Below are 13717 nucleotides of genomic sequence, written 5' to 3'. Positions count from 1 at the left end.
CAATACACAGCCACTTACATCATTATTAAGACATCTGTTGTCCATTTTGCAATCAAATTTCAGCTAAAAAATGCTATAGAGATTGTATCTAATCCTATCGAGGAAAAGGCCACATACAATAATTCAGTAAATTATTCTGCTTACAGTTCTGAGATGAAAGCATAATCCTGAAAGCAAGGTGAAAACACTTTTTTTCCCTTTTAATGGCCACTTTTAATAAAAAAAATTACAAAAACAAATCCATATTTTTAAATGTATTTATTCATGTATCATATGAACTATAAGCACTGGTGTCACAAGTAACTCGTCTTACAGCACGCCAAAATTCCAGGTTACAGAGATCACTTCTCTAACAGAAGCAGTCACCTGTTATGTTCTATTTGTTTAAGTAACATGTATGCTTAGATTTAAAGCACATACCAAGTTCAGCTCTAATACTGCAACAGCTAGAGACTGAAAAGCACATAAGAGTGAGTTACAAGAGCTGTCTGAATATAGACGTATTCAGCATTTAGAATGAACACAGATTGACAATCTAGGATTCTAACAGGCATGTTCTCCCATAAGCTTATAGTTCATACGGGTGATCTGATTCAACATCAGATCATTACAAAAAAAACAGGAAAGTTTAAAAACAAGGGTAGATGTAAATCATAAGCTGATAAGTACACGGGTAATTAAGAAATGCTCCTCAAAATGAGTAGTTGGGGCAAGCTACTCTTGGCTTCAAAGAGCTTACAAAACTGGTTTTGACTGGCAGAGTCATAGCACTCCAACAACCTCCAGGAGTTTTCATCAAATATTCAAGGCCAGTACTTATTCCTGTCATTGCCACCAGTTTGTTAAGATTAAAGACAGGAAATGCTGAACTATATTTATACACACAACTACGTCAGACTATTTTTGTTGCACACAATTCACTCTTCAACACTTAAAGAGGGAACACCTCTCATCTATCATACCTCCTTCCTTGGTTGCATACATCTTCCCTTAATATCTAGAGGCCTGTGGGTGAATATCTAGAATTCCCTGTATTGCCTCAAGCTCTTATTTCCCGAGATAACCAAAGCAATTTAAAATTAAAAGCCACTACTGTTAAAGGAGTAACATTTTCAACCAGCCAACTACAGTGCTCTTTTGATCCCTTCACGATCTGAAAAAAAAATCGGCTTCTATTTGTTCAGCAAGTTGAGCAACACTGTAAAAGCAGTCACTAGTCCACCATAAAATACAGGTGCAAGCAGAAAAGATCACAACACTTAGCACTGCACAGCTGCCTTGTGGAAATCTCACCCTTAGGTCCCAAATCAATCTGTTAAACACCAATACCTCATTTTAGTATTTCAGACAGTTTCTTTCATGTCGAAGTTTCTCATTTCAAGCATCCAAGTACTTAACATTACCAGAATGAAAACATTGACAAGCTTTCCAATGCTGTCAATGAAAACAGTTTAATTTGCTCTCAGTGTCAATGAATCTTCTGATGTACCTAGGCCAAAAATTTCTTCTGATTTAAGAAAATACTTGGAACAGTGGTCTCCAAAGTGGGATTCATTTAATATAACCCATTGGGGTGCAAGAAGAAAATATTTTTTGTACTATTAATAAATATTTTTAAATGTGTTTATTTCAGCTTTACCTCATTCTTTTTTTCTCTTTTCAAACACTGGAAGAAGCTTCCCAAGCCTGTCAGTGTTTAAGAGGCTTTTGGACAATATCCTTAACAACTCACTCTAACTTTTGGTCAGCCCTGAATTTGTCAGGCAGTTGGACCAGATGATTGTTGCAGGTCCCCTCCAACTGAAACAGTCTGTTCTATTCTACTCTATTTTTTAATTTCTGCATTGTGTATACTTGATGATGTGCATACTAGTACAACAGTAGAACATGCATATAATTAGTAAATAAATAAATATACATATATCGAGGGTGCATGCTCAAAAATCTTTTACCAATACTGGTGCATGATCAAAAAGATTCACCACTGATCAGTGGTCTTTTCTAGCCATAATCCAATCTCTCCCTACAAAATAACATGCAAAGAAGTCAAGGACTTTTTGGCTGAAAAACACTAACAGACTTCCATCTGGTTTCACCTACACCACTTACCCCAGTTTCTAATCTTAGTAACTATATTGTTTCTAAACCAGAAAACAATCCACACTTTGGGATAAACCTTCTTTAGCTCCATGAAACCTTTCATATATATTTAAGATAGTAGTCTTAACAAGAACATTAGCTTGAAGGCTTTACTACTTCAAGAAATTGAATTAGTTCAACCTGATCAGAATTTAGCGTTGTTCTGAAGATACTTCTGACAAATGAAAACATTTTCTAGAATGCAATAATTTTAGTTTGTTTTCTACAAGTCCAATATACGATTTTAAAATTCACCTTCTAAAACAAACAAACAAACTAACAAAACCAAGCACACCCAAAATCCGAGCTGTATGCATCAAAACAATGCAAGAGATTAAAAAATGTCTATAACAGAAACCTTTGTCTTACAGGATTTTGCTAACGGCTGGATGTCCGCAAAGGTGGTGAGATTGTAACATATGTAACATATTTTTCTAAGGTAAGTCAGTGATCAAGCCTGGCAAAGTCAGCACCTTCCTCAAAAGCATGCATTACATACTGAATTAAAATGTATTTAAAATATTTTAATGACCTGTAAGTTTGTTCAACTTTTCTGCATTGAGTGAATTGTTTTAGTGCTCTGTCTGCAGCCAGTTATACAACATTTAACATTTCAAAACAAGTCCAAGCATGTAAGTTAATGAACGTCGTCCTCAGGAATAGACCAAGAAGTAAACTACATTCTAGACACCAGGGCACATCTTGAGAAGCATTCTACAAGCCTGTTCTTTTTTATGTATTTTCCTGGAAAAGATGATCAGTTGTGCTGTGTTGACAGACTAAAACTATAGGTTTAACAACTGGCAAAAGCTAGAAAAGCATACACTTTATCTAGACGATGTGCCACAAACCTAAGAAAAGAGAGGCCACATGATGATGTTCACACAGCATAGTTACTGGGCTGATACGTCCTAGTTGGATACTTATATAGGTTAAAAACACAACATCAGCACCTCACCCAGCAACGAATGAACAGCCATGCAGAGCGCAACACAAGGTAAAGTGACAAAATCTCAGCGTAACTTAAAGATTTTAAGGCTATGAATGTCATTTGATACCTTTCACTATCAGCTTTCTAAAACTGGATTGTTAGTTTCCTCCTGTAATCTGAGATGAACTCTAAATTATCTGGAGCTTGAGACATTTATAGACAGATTTAGAGTCTAATCTAGGCAGTATTTAAAAGGCTGTGGCATCAAAACTACACAGCTGTTTCACGACTGTATTAAATTAAACACAAAACACCATTTTTGTTGCCACATTAATTCAAACTGAATTAAAAGCAAGGCACTTTATGTCAATTATTCACAGTCTCAAACTGGATGTTGCTAGAGCTGCAACTTCCATGCAAAAGCCATGACAATTTTTCTGTTTAGGGCTGCAAAACTTTTAAACTTTTCATAAAAAGAAAAGTTTGTGAACTTCTGTGTTAAATCACTACAGAAAATGTTATGATCTGTTCAGTGTTTTATAAAAACTGGTGTTTCATGTCACTTACATTCATATATTCTTTTACATAAAACATAAGGAAGAAGGAGACATGAAGCATATTTGCAAAAAAGCATTGCTACACAGAGTCTTTATATTAAGCTTAAGCGCTATTTAAAGTCAAAGTAAAAAGTTGGTTAGAAGTCTCATTTTCAGGAATAACAGGCATTAACTCCAAGTGGATTGATCCTACCTATTTTCTTAACACTACGTTGCTATCAATAGTGGCTTAACCACTCTGTTTCACAAATAATGAAGTATTCTGTAGGCTTTAGTCCCAAATTTTACCACACTTTCTGGAACAGGAACGGAAAAATACATTTTACAGATGAGAGGGCTTTTCAGCTGGGAAAGCAGCATCTGAGGGCTAACAGGAGGATGGATACTCACTCTGCAGTACCAAATGCTTAGCTGAGATGGGGATAAGACTGCGAAGAAAGCTCTCTGGGGATCCGTCTGGATGCGAAGAGGTTGCTCCAGGGACTCCAGAGGACACAACAGCCTCTTGGGCCAGCCGCTAAGAAAATACATGGCTGTAGATTTCCCTCTTCCCGAGTAGCGGGCTCTCAGCTTACTCTAGCCTAGGCGAGGGACGGCGGGGACATCAGCTGAAGGAGAGATGCAGGAGGGCTCGCTGCCCGCTCGACGGCCTCCGGACGAAGGGTTCTGACCACCGGCCCAGGGCCGACCACGCATAATCACCAGCAAAGGGACGGGACCCCTCGGCTCACCACCACCACCGACACCGGGAGGGGAGCGGCTAAGGCCTACCAGCTGGCCGTGGCCCCCAGCCGCCGCCGCCGGTGCTCTCGCGCAGGCGTGGGGGCGGGGAGCGCCGCAGCCGCCGAGGGTGGAGGCGGAGGCGAGTCCCTGGGAGGGGCGAGAGTCAAGCGGGCTGCGGCCTGAGGGCGGCGGCAGGGGAGGCGGCCGGTCACTGCTCCGAGCGCGCCCGCGGGAGCTGCGGCGGCTGCAGCGGCGGCTCCTCCCTCCTGCGGGTGCCTCGCCCGCCCGCTCTCCGTATCGCCGTCGTTGTTGTCGCCGCCGCCGAGGCCCCGGCCGCCATCTCCTCCCTCCTCCCTCCTCCCTCCTCCCTCTCCTCCTTCTTCCTCTTCTTCTTCTTCTGCTCTTCCTCCTCCTCCTCCTCCTCCTCCTTCCCCGCTACGGCGTCTGAACGCCGCGGCCCCGAGCACGACGGCGGCCCGGCGGTGGAGGGAGGGGGAAGGCGGGGCCTGGCGCGGAGGCGCCCATTGGCCCCGGCCGCGGGACCGCGCGGAAGTGACGTCAGAGACGTCAGAGGCTCCCGGCTCAGAGACACTGCGTGTCAGGGTTCCGGGCGAAAAGGCGCGCGCCGGCGTCGGAGGCTGGGCGGGAGTCGGCAGCGGCGCATGCGCGCGGGGCGGAGGAACGTGCTCTGCGCAGGCGCACAAAGGCGTCGGGGGGGCGGGCAGCATAGCCCCATGGGGCCGAGGCCCGGCGGCGGTGGTTGGTGCGGCACAGGGCATGTCCGTACCGCGGGGAAAACCTGTCCGAACAGGCAGCCTTGTTTTCATGATTGCTCAGATGGGTTTATCCACACAGTAAGGAAGGAGCAGGAACATGTGGTGTGAAGGATGAAAAGTAGAAACCGCTTTAAAGAATGAAACAGCTTTAGATGTAGCGAATGAGTCTCGTTAGTTTCCTCTCATGACTGGAAAATAAAAGGAGATGGAAGAGAAGTAAAGGTGAGTCTCCACACCATTGCAAGGGCGGTGCCTGTGTTGCAAAGGAACAGCTACTGGTAGAAATAATCAGGAAAGCTTACTGAACCGGTCCCCAGCACTGCTTGTTAGAGGAATTCCTCTGGACTGAGCTGTCTCAAAACAGGTCTCGCTGCATGCAAATTACCCACTTCCCTTCGAAGAACATGGTCTGTCCCACACCTAAGGTCTTCTCTCTCCTAACGTCTTTCTGGTAATAAATTATTGTTAACATATGAATACCACATTTGAAATATGTCCATCTGGACACAAACACAGAGAAGTGAATTATAATGATGTATACATTAGAATCCAGGCAAAACTAATACACTTTGGGAAAAAAATGTAGTAAAGGAGCAAAATACCAAGATACTTCATACCCTAGACTTTTAAGTGGGAAACTCAGAAATGTCTTACCATTAAATTCCCTGCTGTCAGATGTCAATCAGAGCATGTGCTACAAACGCCCTCCTTGCCATAGTCCCTTTGCTCAGCCCTTTTTGGCCTGCTTTTTTGATAGCTAGCCTTCTAAATTAGGAAATGGACATAATAATCAGGAGTGTAGCAGCATCTCATTTATCATCTCCTTTTCTGTTACTCATATTACGAAATAAATGGCACAAAATACATCCCGAAGAATAGGTATGAGTTTTAGAATCATCCTTCTTCTGGATTAATTACAGTTTGCAAGTTCATCTTACTTGATGAAAGCACAGAGAAATTTCTCAAAGAAAATCCATGAAGCAATTAGTAATGGACCTGTGTGTCTTTCATATTTCTCTGTAGCTTCCTTAGTTAATGCTGCAGCATCCTAATACGTGTACATGTAAGAGGCAAGCATGCTGCCGGCTCGTGCTGTTCTGCGGAACAATGCCAGGTTGTTTGCTGAGAGCAGCATTAATGAAGGAACCAGCTACTGCTGCTAATAGCAACTACAATGTAGGATTTTGTTGTAACTGTATGTTGTGAAAAAAGTAAAGAGACTGAAGTCTTTGTAATGTTTGCATTGCTGCTTTCTTTGTGGAGAGGCATGAGGCACATAATTGAAATTAGAAAAAAAAAAAAGCGTGACTATCAAAATCCTCACATCAGTGATATGAATAAGATCTAAACTGTGTAATCTTTGATACATTCTTGTCAGCTGAATCAAGAACCTATTTAGATGCCTAGTATGGTAATTTGGTAATAACAGACTTGTTTTAATTATAGGTTGTTTGTACTTGAGTAGAGAAACATAAGCACATTTCTCAATGTTGTGGCATGGGAATGTAACTCATAAAACCCTGGGATGCAAAAGTTCCATAGAAATGTATTTCATGCAGGGGTCCAAGGTCACAGAGTTTCTTGAACAGATCTGGCAGTGGCTACCAAGGCACGATTACAGGATAGAGCAGCAAGACTTTGATAGCAAAGCTCAACAGAATTGTAAAACCCTTTATGCACAGAGGTCCAGTTGTCAGTTGTCAAGTTCACCTAGTTGAAGATAAGACTTGCTTGCAGCTGCCTACTCAGTGACAGTCATGTTGTTTTGGAAAATGTGCTCCGGAGATAGCTGTGTCCTGAAAAATAAGAGCTCATGCAGAGCTGTGGGAACATCCAGGGACATTGAAATGTTGTAAATCTAGATACGTAAGTCTTGATATTAGTGGGCTAGTGAAAGGAAGGAGGGGACACTGCTGGTGACAAAAGTATATTCAGGATTCAAATGTTGCAGGAGGGTAGCTATTCAAGCACAGTTGCCACTGTTAAGACTCCTGGCATTGATTTGCAGCTATTGCCACAAACTGTCATTTAGATTGTGCAGCTAGCTCTCACCTAATGTTATATCTGCAGCTGTTGCATGAACAACTATGGAGGGTCAGTCCTCGTATTTGAAATTTAAAAAAAAAAATTACCCCTCTCCCTGTTATTATCACTACCAGCAACATAGCTCAAAGCCAAAAAAAACTTAAAGACTGTTAGTGAGACATGGTCATAGTCTATGGCGTGAAGTTTTTTGCCATGCTGCTTACAGGTACAGGCATTATGTTATGTAAACCACAGAAGGTGTGTGACAATCTGTGTTATGTACATCAAAATATTAATTCATCTTGATTTCTGAAAATGGGTTATGGAATAAATGAGTCCTTTACCTTGCAGATTTCTGCTGCTGAAATGTGAAGGTTGCCATAGATTAGCCTGTTATTTAAACTGCCTGTTTTTTTAGTCATCCTTTGACCCACCAAAAATAGACTTTATCATTGAGAACAGAACCATATAAACTGGACAAGTTACAGTAAATATCCAACTCATTTTCCTGTAGACCATCTGCAGAGATGATTTCAGAGGGTGAATTATAATGGTTGTTACCATTCTTAAAGATGAAATCTAAAGAAATATCAAAACATTAATATCAGAAATTTCAAAAAAAAACAACCAACAAACAAACAGTAAAAGGGAACTTATTTGCTATAATGCCACAGGAATATCTTATGTATTTTAAAAGGAAAAGAAGGAAAAAACACCAAACAGTGGATTAAATGCTAAGGCAAGTCAGCAGCAAAGCCATGAGTTTTAGTAAAGCACAGAGAAAAATCACTCTGATTATTGCAGACCTTTTCTGAGTTCAGCCAAGAGAGATGGAAGGAGTATTCCTGTGAAGAGACTGTTAGAAAGAAGGGGAAGAACAGTTTATGCTATTGTTACTGCAAAATCAAAGTGAGCAATCTGTGCTTATATACAGTATATGACCTGAAATACTGGCACAACACTCATTTACAATAGGTAGACTCCATTGTTTTACCAGTCATTCTGGAATAGGCCAGTACAGTTCTTTTGGATTAATCATTATGTTTGTACTCATTTTCTGTCAATTTTTTTTTTTTTTACTTTTATACCAAGCTACAGTTAAGTAGAATAAAAAGCTAATTCTGAGCAAAGAAATTGCAAGTAATAAAATTAATTGGATACATTCCTAGCAATCAATTATTCACAAATGGTCACAAAATCTTTTGGCAACATTACAGAATCACAGAATGATCAAGGTGGAAAAGACCTTGAAGATCATCTAGTCCAACCATTAACCTAACACTGACAGTTCCCAACTACACCATATCCCTCAGCGCTATGTCAACCTGACTCTTAAACACCTCCAGGGATGGGGACTCCACCACTGCCCTGGGCAGACCATTCCAACGCCTAACAACCCCTTCTGGAAAGAAATGCTTCCTAACAGCCAGTCTAAACCTTCCTGGTGCAACTTAAGGCCATTCCCTCTTGTCCTATCGCTTGTTACTTGGTTAAAGAGACTCATCCGGAGCTCTCTGCAACCTCCTTTCAGGGAGTTGTAGAGGGTGATGAGGTCTCCCCTCAGCCTCCTCCAGACTAAACAACCCCAGTTCCCTCAGCCACTCCTCGTACGACATGTGCTCCAGACCCTGCACCACCTTTGCTGCCCTTCTCTGGACACGCTCGAGTAATTCAATGTCCTTTTTGTAGTGAGGGGCCCAAAACTGAACACAGGAATCGAGGTGCGGCCTCACCAGTACAGGGGTAAGATCACTTCCCTGTGCCTGCTGGCCACGCTATTGCTGATACAAGCCAGGATGCCATTGGCCTTCTTGGCCACCTGGGCACGCTGCTGGCTCCTGTTCAGCTGGCTGTCAATCAACACCCCCAGGTCCCTCTCTGACTGGCAGCTCTCCAGCCACTCCTCCCCAAGCCTGTAGCGCTGCTGGGGGTTGTTGTGGCCCAAGTGCAGCACCCGGCATTTGGCCTTATTGAAACTCCTACAGTTGGCCTTAGCCCATCGCTCCAGCCTGTCCAGGTCTCTATTATTTATCATTTGATAATTTGTAAGTTTATGCAATATAATAATTACTGGTTTCAGATAATTCTGAAGTGAATGAATGCTCACCATCCATTTTATAGTGGTATGTCATTTCACACAAGTCACACAATATAGTTTTCAGTTACTCGCTGGACAGTTTATGTAACTAACCAGCAGTGTAAACCAGTAGCATTAGAGCTCAGTTTCCTGAGCTTTGCAATAGAGTTTTGCAATAGAGTTTTGCAATAATGTTTCTTGTTTTTTTTCAGTGGATGAACTGAACAACTGACACACATTTATGCTGAGTTTTGGAAATGTATGTATTATTCATAAGTGGCTTTCACCAAGCGTTCAAGAACCCAAAACTAAAAGTTGCATATGTGGAAAAGCCAAATACAAAGGGAGAAAAAGATTTGAAAGTTCTGAAAGCAACCCCTCTCACTTAATGGATTAATCATTGTCAGAGTCAATAAACATGTGTGCCAAAACCATGGGCTGTCAGATTTAACATAGCTATCACAACATTTGCAGAAGATTTGGGTTCTTTGGAATAAAATCTGTATAGAAACAAGCCTGAGGACTTCCATTTGGTTTTCATAACTGCTATAAATTCAGTAGGGGGTTATTTTTTTAAAAAATCCTTCTACATCAGTGAAAATATCCTTAGAAATACATTATATTTTTTCAGACTTTATTATCTGGGTTTCAGTGACTGACAAATATGCTCTTAGTTTCATGACTAGCCTACCACTGAAGTATTTGCTCTGTGCACAGATTTGCTTTGCCAAAAGCCATTGTGGTTTCTGAATATAGAGAATTGCATTCCTTGAAGGTGCTTAATATTTGATACTAGGAAGCTAGAATGTCCAGAATCACAGATAATTTTATAAGTCTTGGCTTTAGGAAATAAATTTATTCTTTTAGATTCTGGAACACATAATACAGCCTCCTAAGGAAAACACCAACATTATGAACTGAAGATCATTTCATTGGATTGGATCACCTCTGACCAATAAAGAGGCTATATATGGCTTTCCAAGGGGAAAAAGGGATTGTAGAAGGAGTTAAATCACTCTGGCATGCATTTCCTAACATCATAAACAAAGCGATCAAAGAATCAGGGAAGCTGCCGTGTATGGAAAGAAATTAATTAAGCATTTTTGGGGTGATGGCTGCATGTTTTTACCAGGTAACACCCCCTACCTGAAGTATGGGGTACACAGTACAATTACAGTGTATTACATGTATATGAGAATTGCGGACAAAATCGTTGGAGAGATAGAAGCTCTTGCATATGGAAACATTGCTAGATAGGATGACCTAGGCTTGTTGTATGTTATACATTTAAATTATTGGTTTTACTAGGTGTTTCTGGAATTTTGCAAACATTTCCTGTATTGTGTCATCTTAAACTCACAAAAGTACACTTGAATTATATTGCTAGGCATATTATATTGATACATGTTATCCGTAACACTTGTGTTATAGATACAGTGTTACCTGTAATAGATTCTGCCCTGACTGCTGTTGAATTCTTTGAAGAGTATTTTCAGTCTGAAGATGAACAGTAAAGGAAAACATACATGTTGGAGGCAGGAGTCTGATCTGGTGGGCTGTTGGACATCATCTGCAGCATGGGACACCATCTCTATCCAAGAAGCAGGATCCTGACTTACAGGTGTCAAGATGCAAAACACATTTGCAAGTATCTTCTTGAGCAGATAGAAGGGACAAAGTAAAATAAAAGAAGAAAACAGAGGATTTTCTTCTATGTGATTAGTGGATATTAACCATAATTTCATCTTCTGTGTCTCTCCATTGTCGGCACTTGTCTGGACTGAGAGGTGTATTAAATAACCTCTGACAGTGTATTAATGGGCCTCTAGCATTAGCAGCGCCCTCTGCAGGCTTTTATTTGGTTAGCAAAGAGAGCTATAGCAACTATTTTGATTACGTATTTTTACTGGATGAGCTAGTTCTTTTTAAATATTTTTCTAACAGAGCATCATTTAAACTTGGGAATTTTATTCTCAAGCTGCTTGGAAACAAACACAGGGTGCTGTAAGTGAACATCCACAAAGTGCTACACAAACAAAGTTACATGCTTGTTTTGAGAGCCTGGTTTCCTAGTAGTTTGTGTGTTACAACTGTACAGCATTCTGGGCAACAGGAATTCCAGCTTGCATCTCTCTTCCTCTTAGGAGCTCATCTCTGTCATGTCTGTCTATACTGACCTGGCTGTGTCTGAAAGAAACAGGTGATCAACTCAGGTTTTAGTTCTTTGTGGTCAATGGCTGTGCTGGAAAAAAAAAAAAAAATCAGCTTTTTTATAAGGGCCTTGTGTGAGATTTGGCCACATTGATACTGAGGTATATCTGTCCCAACTTCCCTAAAATGCAGCTGCAAGTACAACTGAAGTTCTCACTGTCAGAGAAGGCATCATATTTTGAGCTGTTTCCTGTTCAAGTCCAATGTAAAAAGCAATGATTTTTGAACTCTGTTTTTTTTTTCTATTTGTTAATGTTCTATCTGTTGCAGCTTAAAATATCTTCCAGTTATGGGACAAAACTTGGAAATCATTTATCTCTTGGTAATTTAAAAACATGAAAACTGATTCCTCATCCCAAATCATCATTGATTAAATAGTAACCCATTTAATGTGAGAATATAATCAGCATGAAGTAGGGCCTTTTCATTACTGTATTTATGAGTAGATTGCTCCTCTTCATGCCTATCCCCTGCACATCAAACAAAATGTGTCTTCCAGTCAGGAGACTCAGAGCAGTGAGGACAATTACATTTCCAAGACTTCTGACTTCTGGTCTGAGACCATGCAGGGACATCTGTGTGGTCTCTAGGAAGTCTTCTAATTAACTATCCTGTGGCCTGTTTAGAGGTTTGATGTTTGTAAATAAACACTGTGTGGAGCTATAGAGCTTATTCTTCTGGAGATGTAAATTAGATAACATCAAAACAGCAAAATAAAAGGGGAAGTGCTATATGAACTTCTGCTTTTAGGCTACACTCCAGTAGTCACATCTTTTCCGTCACTGGACCATGCCAACCTGTCAGCAGTTCCTTGACAGAGTTAAATAGACATTTTCATAAATGTAATCAAAGCACTTGTTTTCAGTGATATGATCTTAAGAAACAAAGAGAAGCATTTCAGGTTTTGTAGACCATACCCACAAAACTATTGAGTGGGAAGCAAACTGGCTGGAATGCTGGCAGGACAAAATACAATTCTGTACACCGACACTTACTTGTTTCGGTAAGCATGTTTCGTATCACTGGACACCAGTTTTCCAGCTTCAATACTGCTTTATGACCTGGCTTAATAGTTATAGTAAATAAAGGACAATTAATGCAAAATAAGGACGTGCTCAGGCAGATATGTTTCCATTACTCATCTTTTGGGAATCACATGATGAAACATAGCACCAATTGTTCTTAAAAAATCCTGGGAAACACAGGTCTCGGAGTGACTGGATCTTATTAAGAATAATTGCTAGGTTTTATTAAGAATACTATACTTCCATGTTAAGAGTTATTTTTCTGTTTTACTTATGTAGGTCAATGAAAATTGCTGGCCAACCCTGAATATATTGAAATAATTTCTGTGACTGAAAATGCGCATGCCTGATAGAGGACAGATGCAGCAAGATGTTTAGTCAGAAGACTCCAGTTTACCAAGCATGTGCTTTAAGTGCCTCAGTGACTTACTTTGGCTTCAGTGGTACTTAAATACATTAAACACCTCAGTGTGCCCTACTGTAAAGATCAGAGGTTTTAATTCACACACTGAAAATTAGTGAAACATGTTTTTAATGCACTTCTAAACCACGACTACAGTATCAACTCTCAAACACTTTTTTCATCATTGATGTTTTGCCCTAATTTTCTTTCTAATTAGGACACCTAACAAATGCCAGCTCAGTATGACTTTACTGATAGTAATGAGAACATTATTTTATCAGTGTGTAAATTCAAGGTGTTCTTGTCACTTGCACACTGTTGGCTGTTCTCACCCTTTTACGTCAAAAAGGGCACCAAGGTCAACAAGAATGGTCAAAGGCCTCAGGACTACAGACTGTTGACAAGGCTCTGACCCAGGGTTAAGGTCATTGAACAGGATGTGGAAAATTATTGTACATGACCTGAAGAGAACTGCAATTGTGAATGTTAATGTAAGATACATGAGTGAGGGCATGCGTAAGTTTCACTATTGACCTTCAACACTGATCAGCCAGAGAGGAGGAACTGGATGAGGCTACCTGCATGTCCATGCTTATGTGAGTGTGGTTTGTGTTTACATGGGAATTACAGAACGAAGAGATGAGGGGGAAATATTAAAAGTCTATCAAACTCAACTTGAATGAATAAGGACCTGGTGTTCACTGTCCCTCCCAGTGTAAGACCTAGACAGTATCTAATGAAGCTTGCCCTTGGATAGGTACTGAACAAACAGGAGGAGGAAGTCAGTGGGTCCACTTCTTGGGTAGGCTGTTATGTTGCAGACACATGTTTTCTCCCCATTTTATGATTT

General features: G+C 40.6%; 1 protein-coding gene across 4 annotated transcripts in view; it reads right to left on the bottom strand.

Moving 5' to 3' along the window:
- RIC1 (RIC1 homolog, RAB6A GEF complex partner 1) overlaps window positions 1–4808 on the bottom strand; it is a 56505-nt gene extending 51697 nt beyond the window's left edge. For 2 of the 4 annotated variants that reach the window (XM_074813428.1, XM_074813429.1), the window contains exon 1: window positions 4018–4807. In XM_074813428.1, coding sequence (XP_074669529.1) covers window positions 4018–4158 — 141 coding nt within the window. In that variant the 5' untranslated portion in view covers window positions 4159–4807. Of the gene's footprint in view, window positions 1–4017 lie in introns of all 4 variants that reach the window. The other 2 variants (XM_074813430.1, XM_074813431.1) reach the window with 2 other exon arrangements.
- Between the last annotated feature and the right edge of the window lie 8909 nt (window positions 4809–13717).

This window comes from Strix aluco, chromosome Z (genome assembly GCF_031877795.1).
Source record: "Strix aluco isolate bStrAlu1 chromosome Z, bStrAlu1.hap1, whole genome shotgun sequence".
Lineage (NCBI taxonomy): Eukaryota > Metazoa > Chordata > Aves > Strigiformes > Strigidae > Strix > Strix aluco.
Note: the sequence above shows the minus strand (reverse complement) of the source record. Positions and strands in the feature narration are given on the sequence as shown.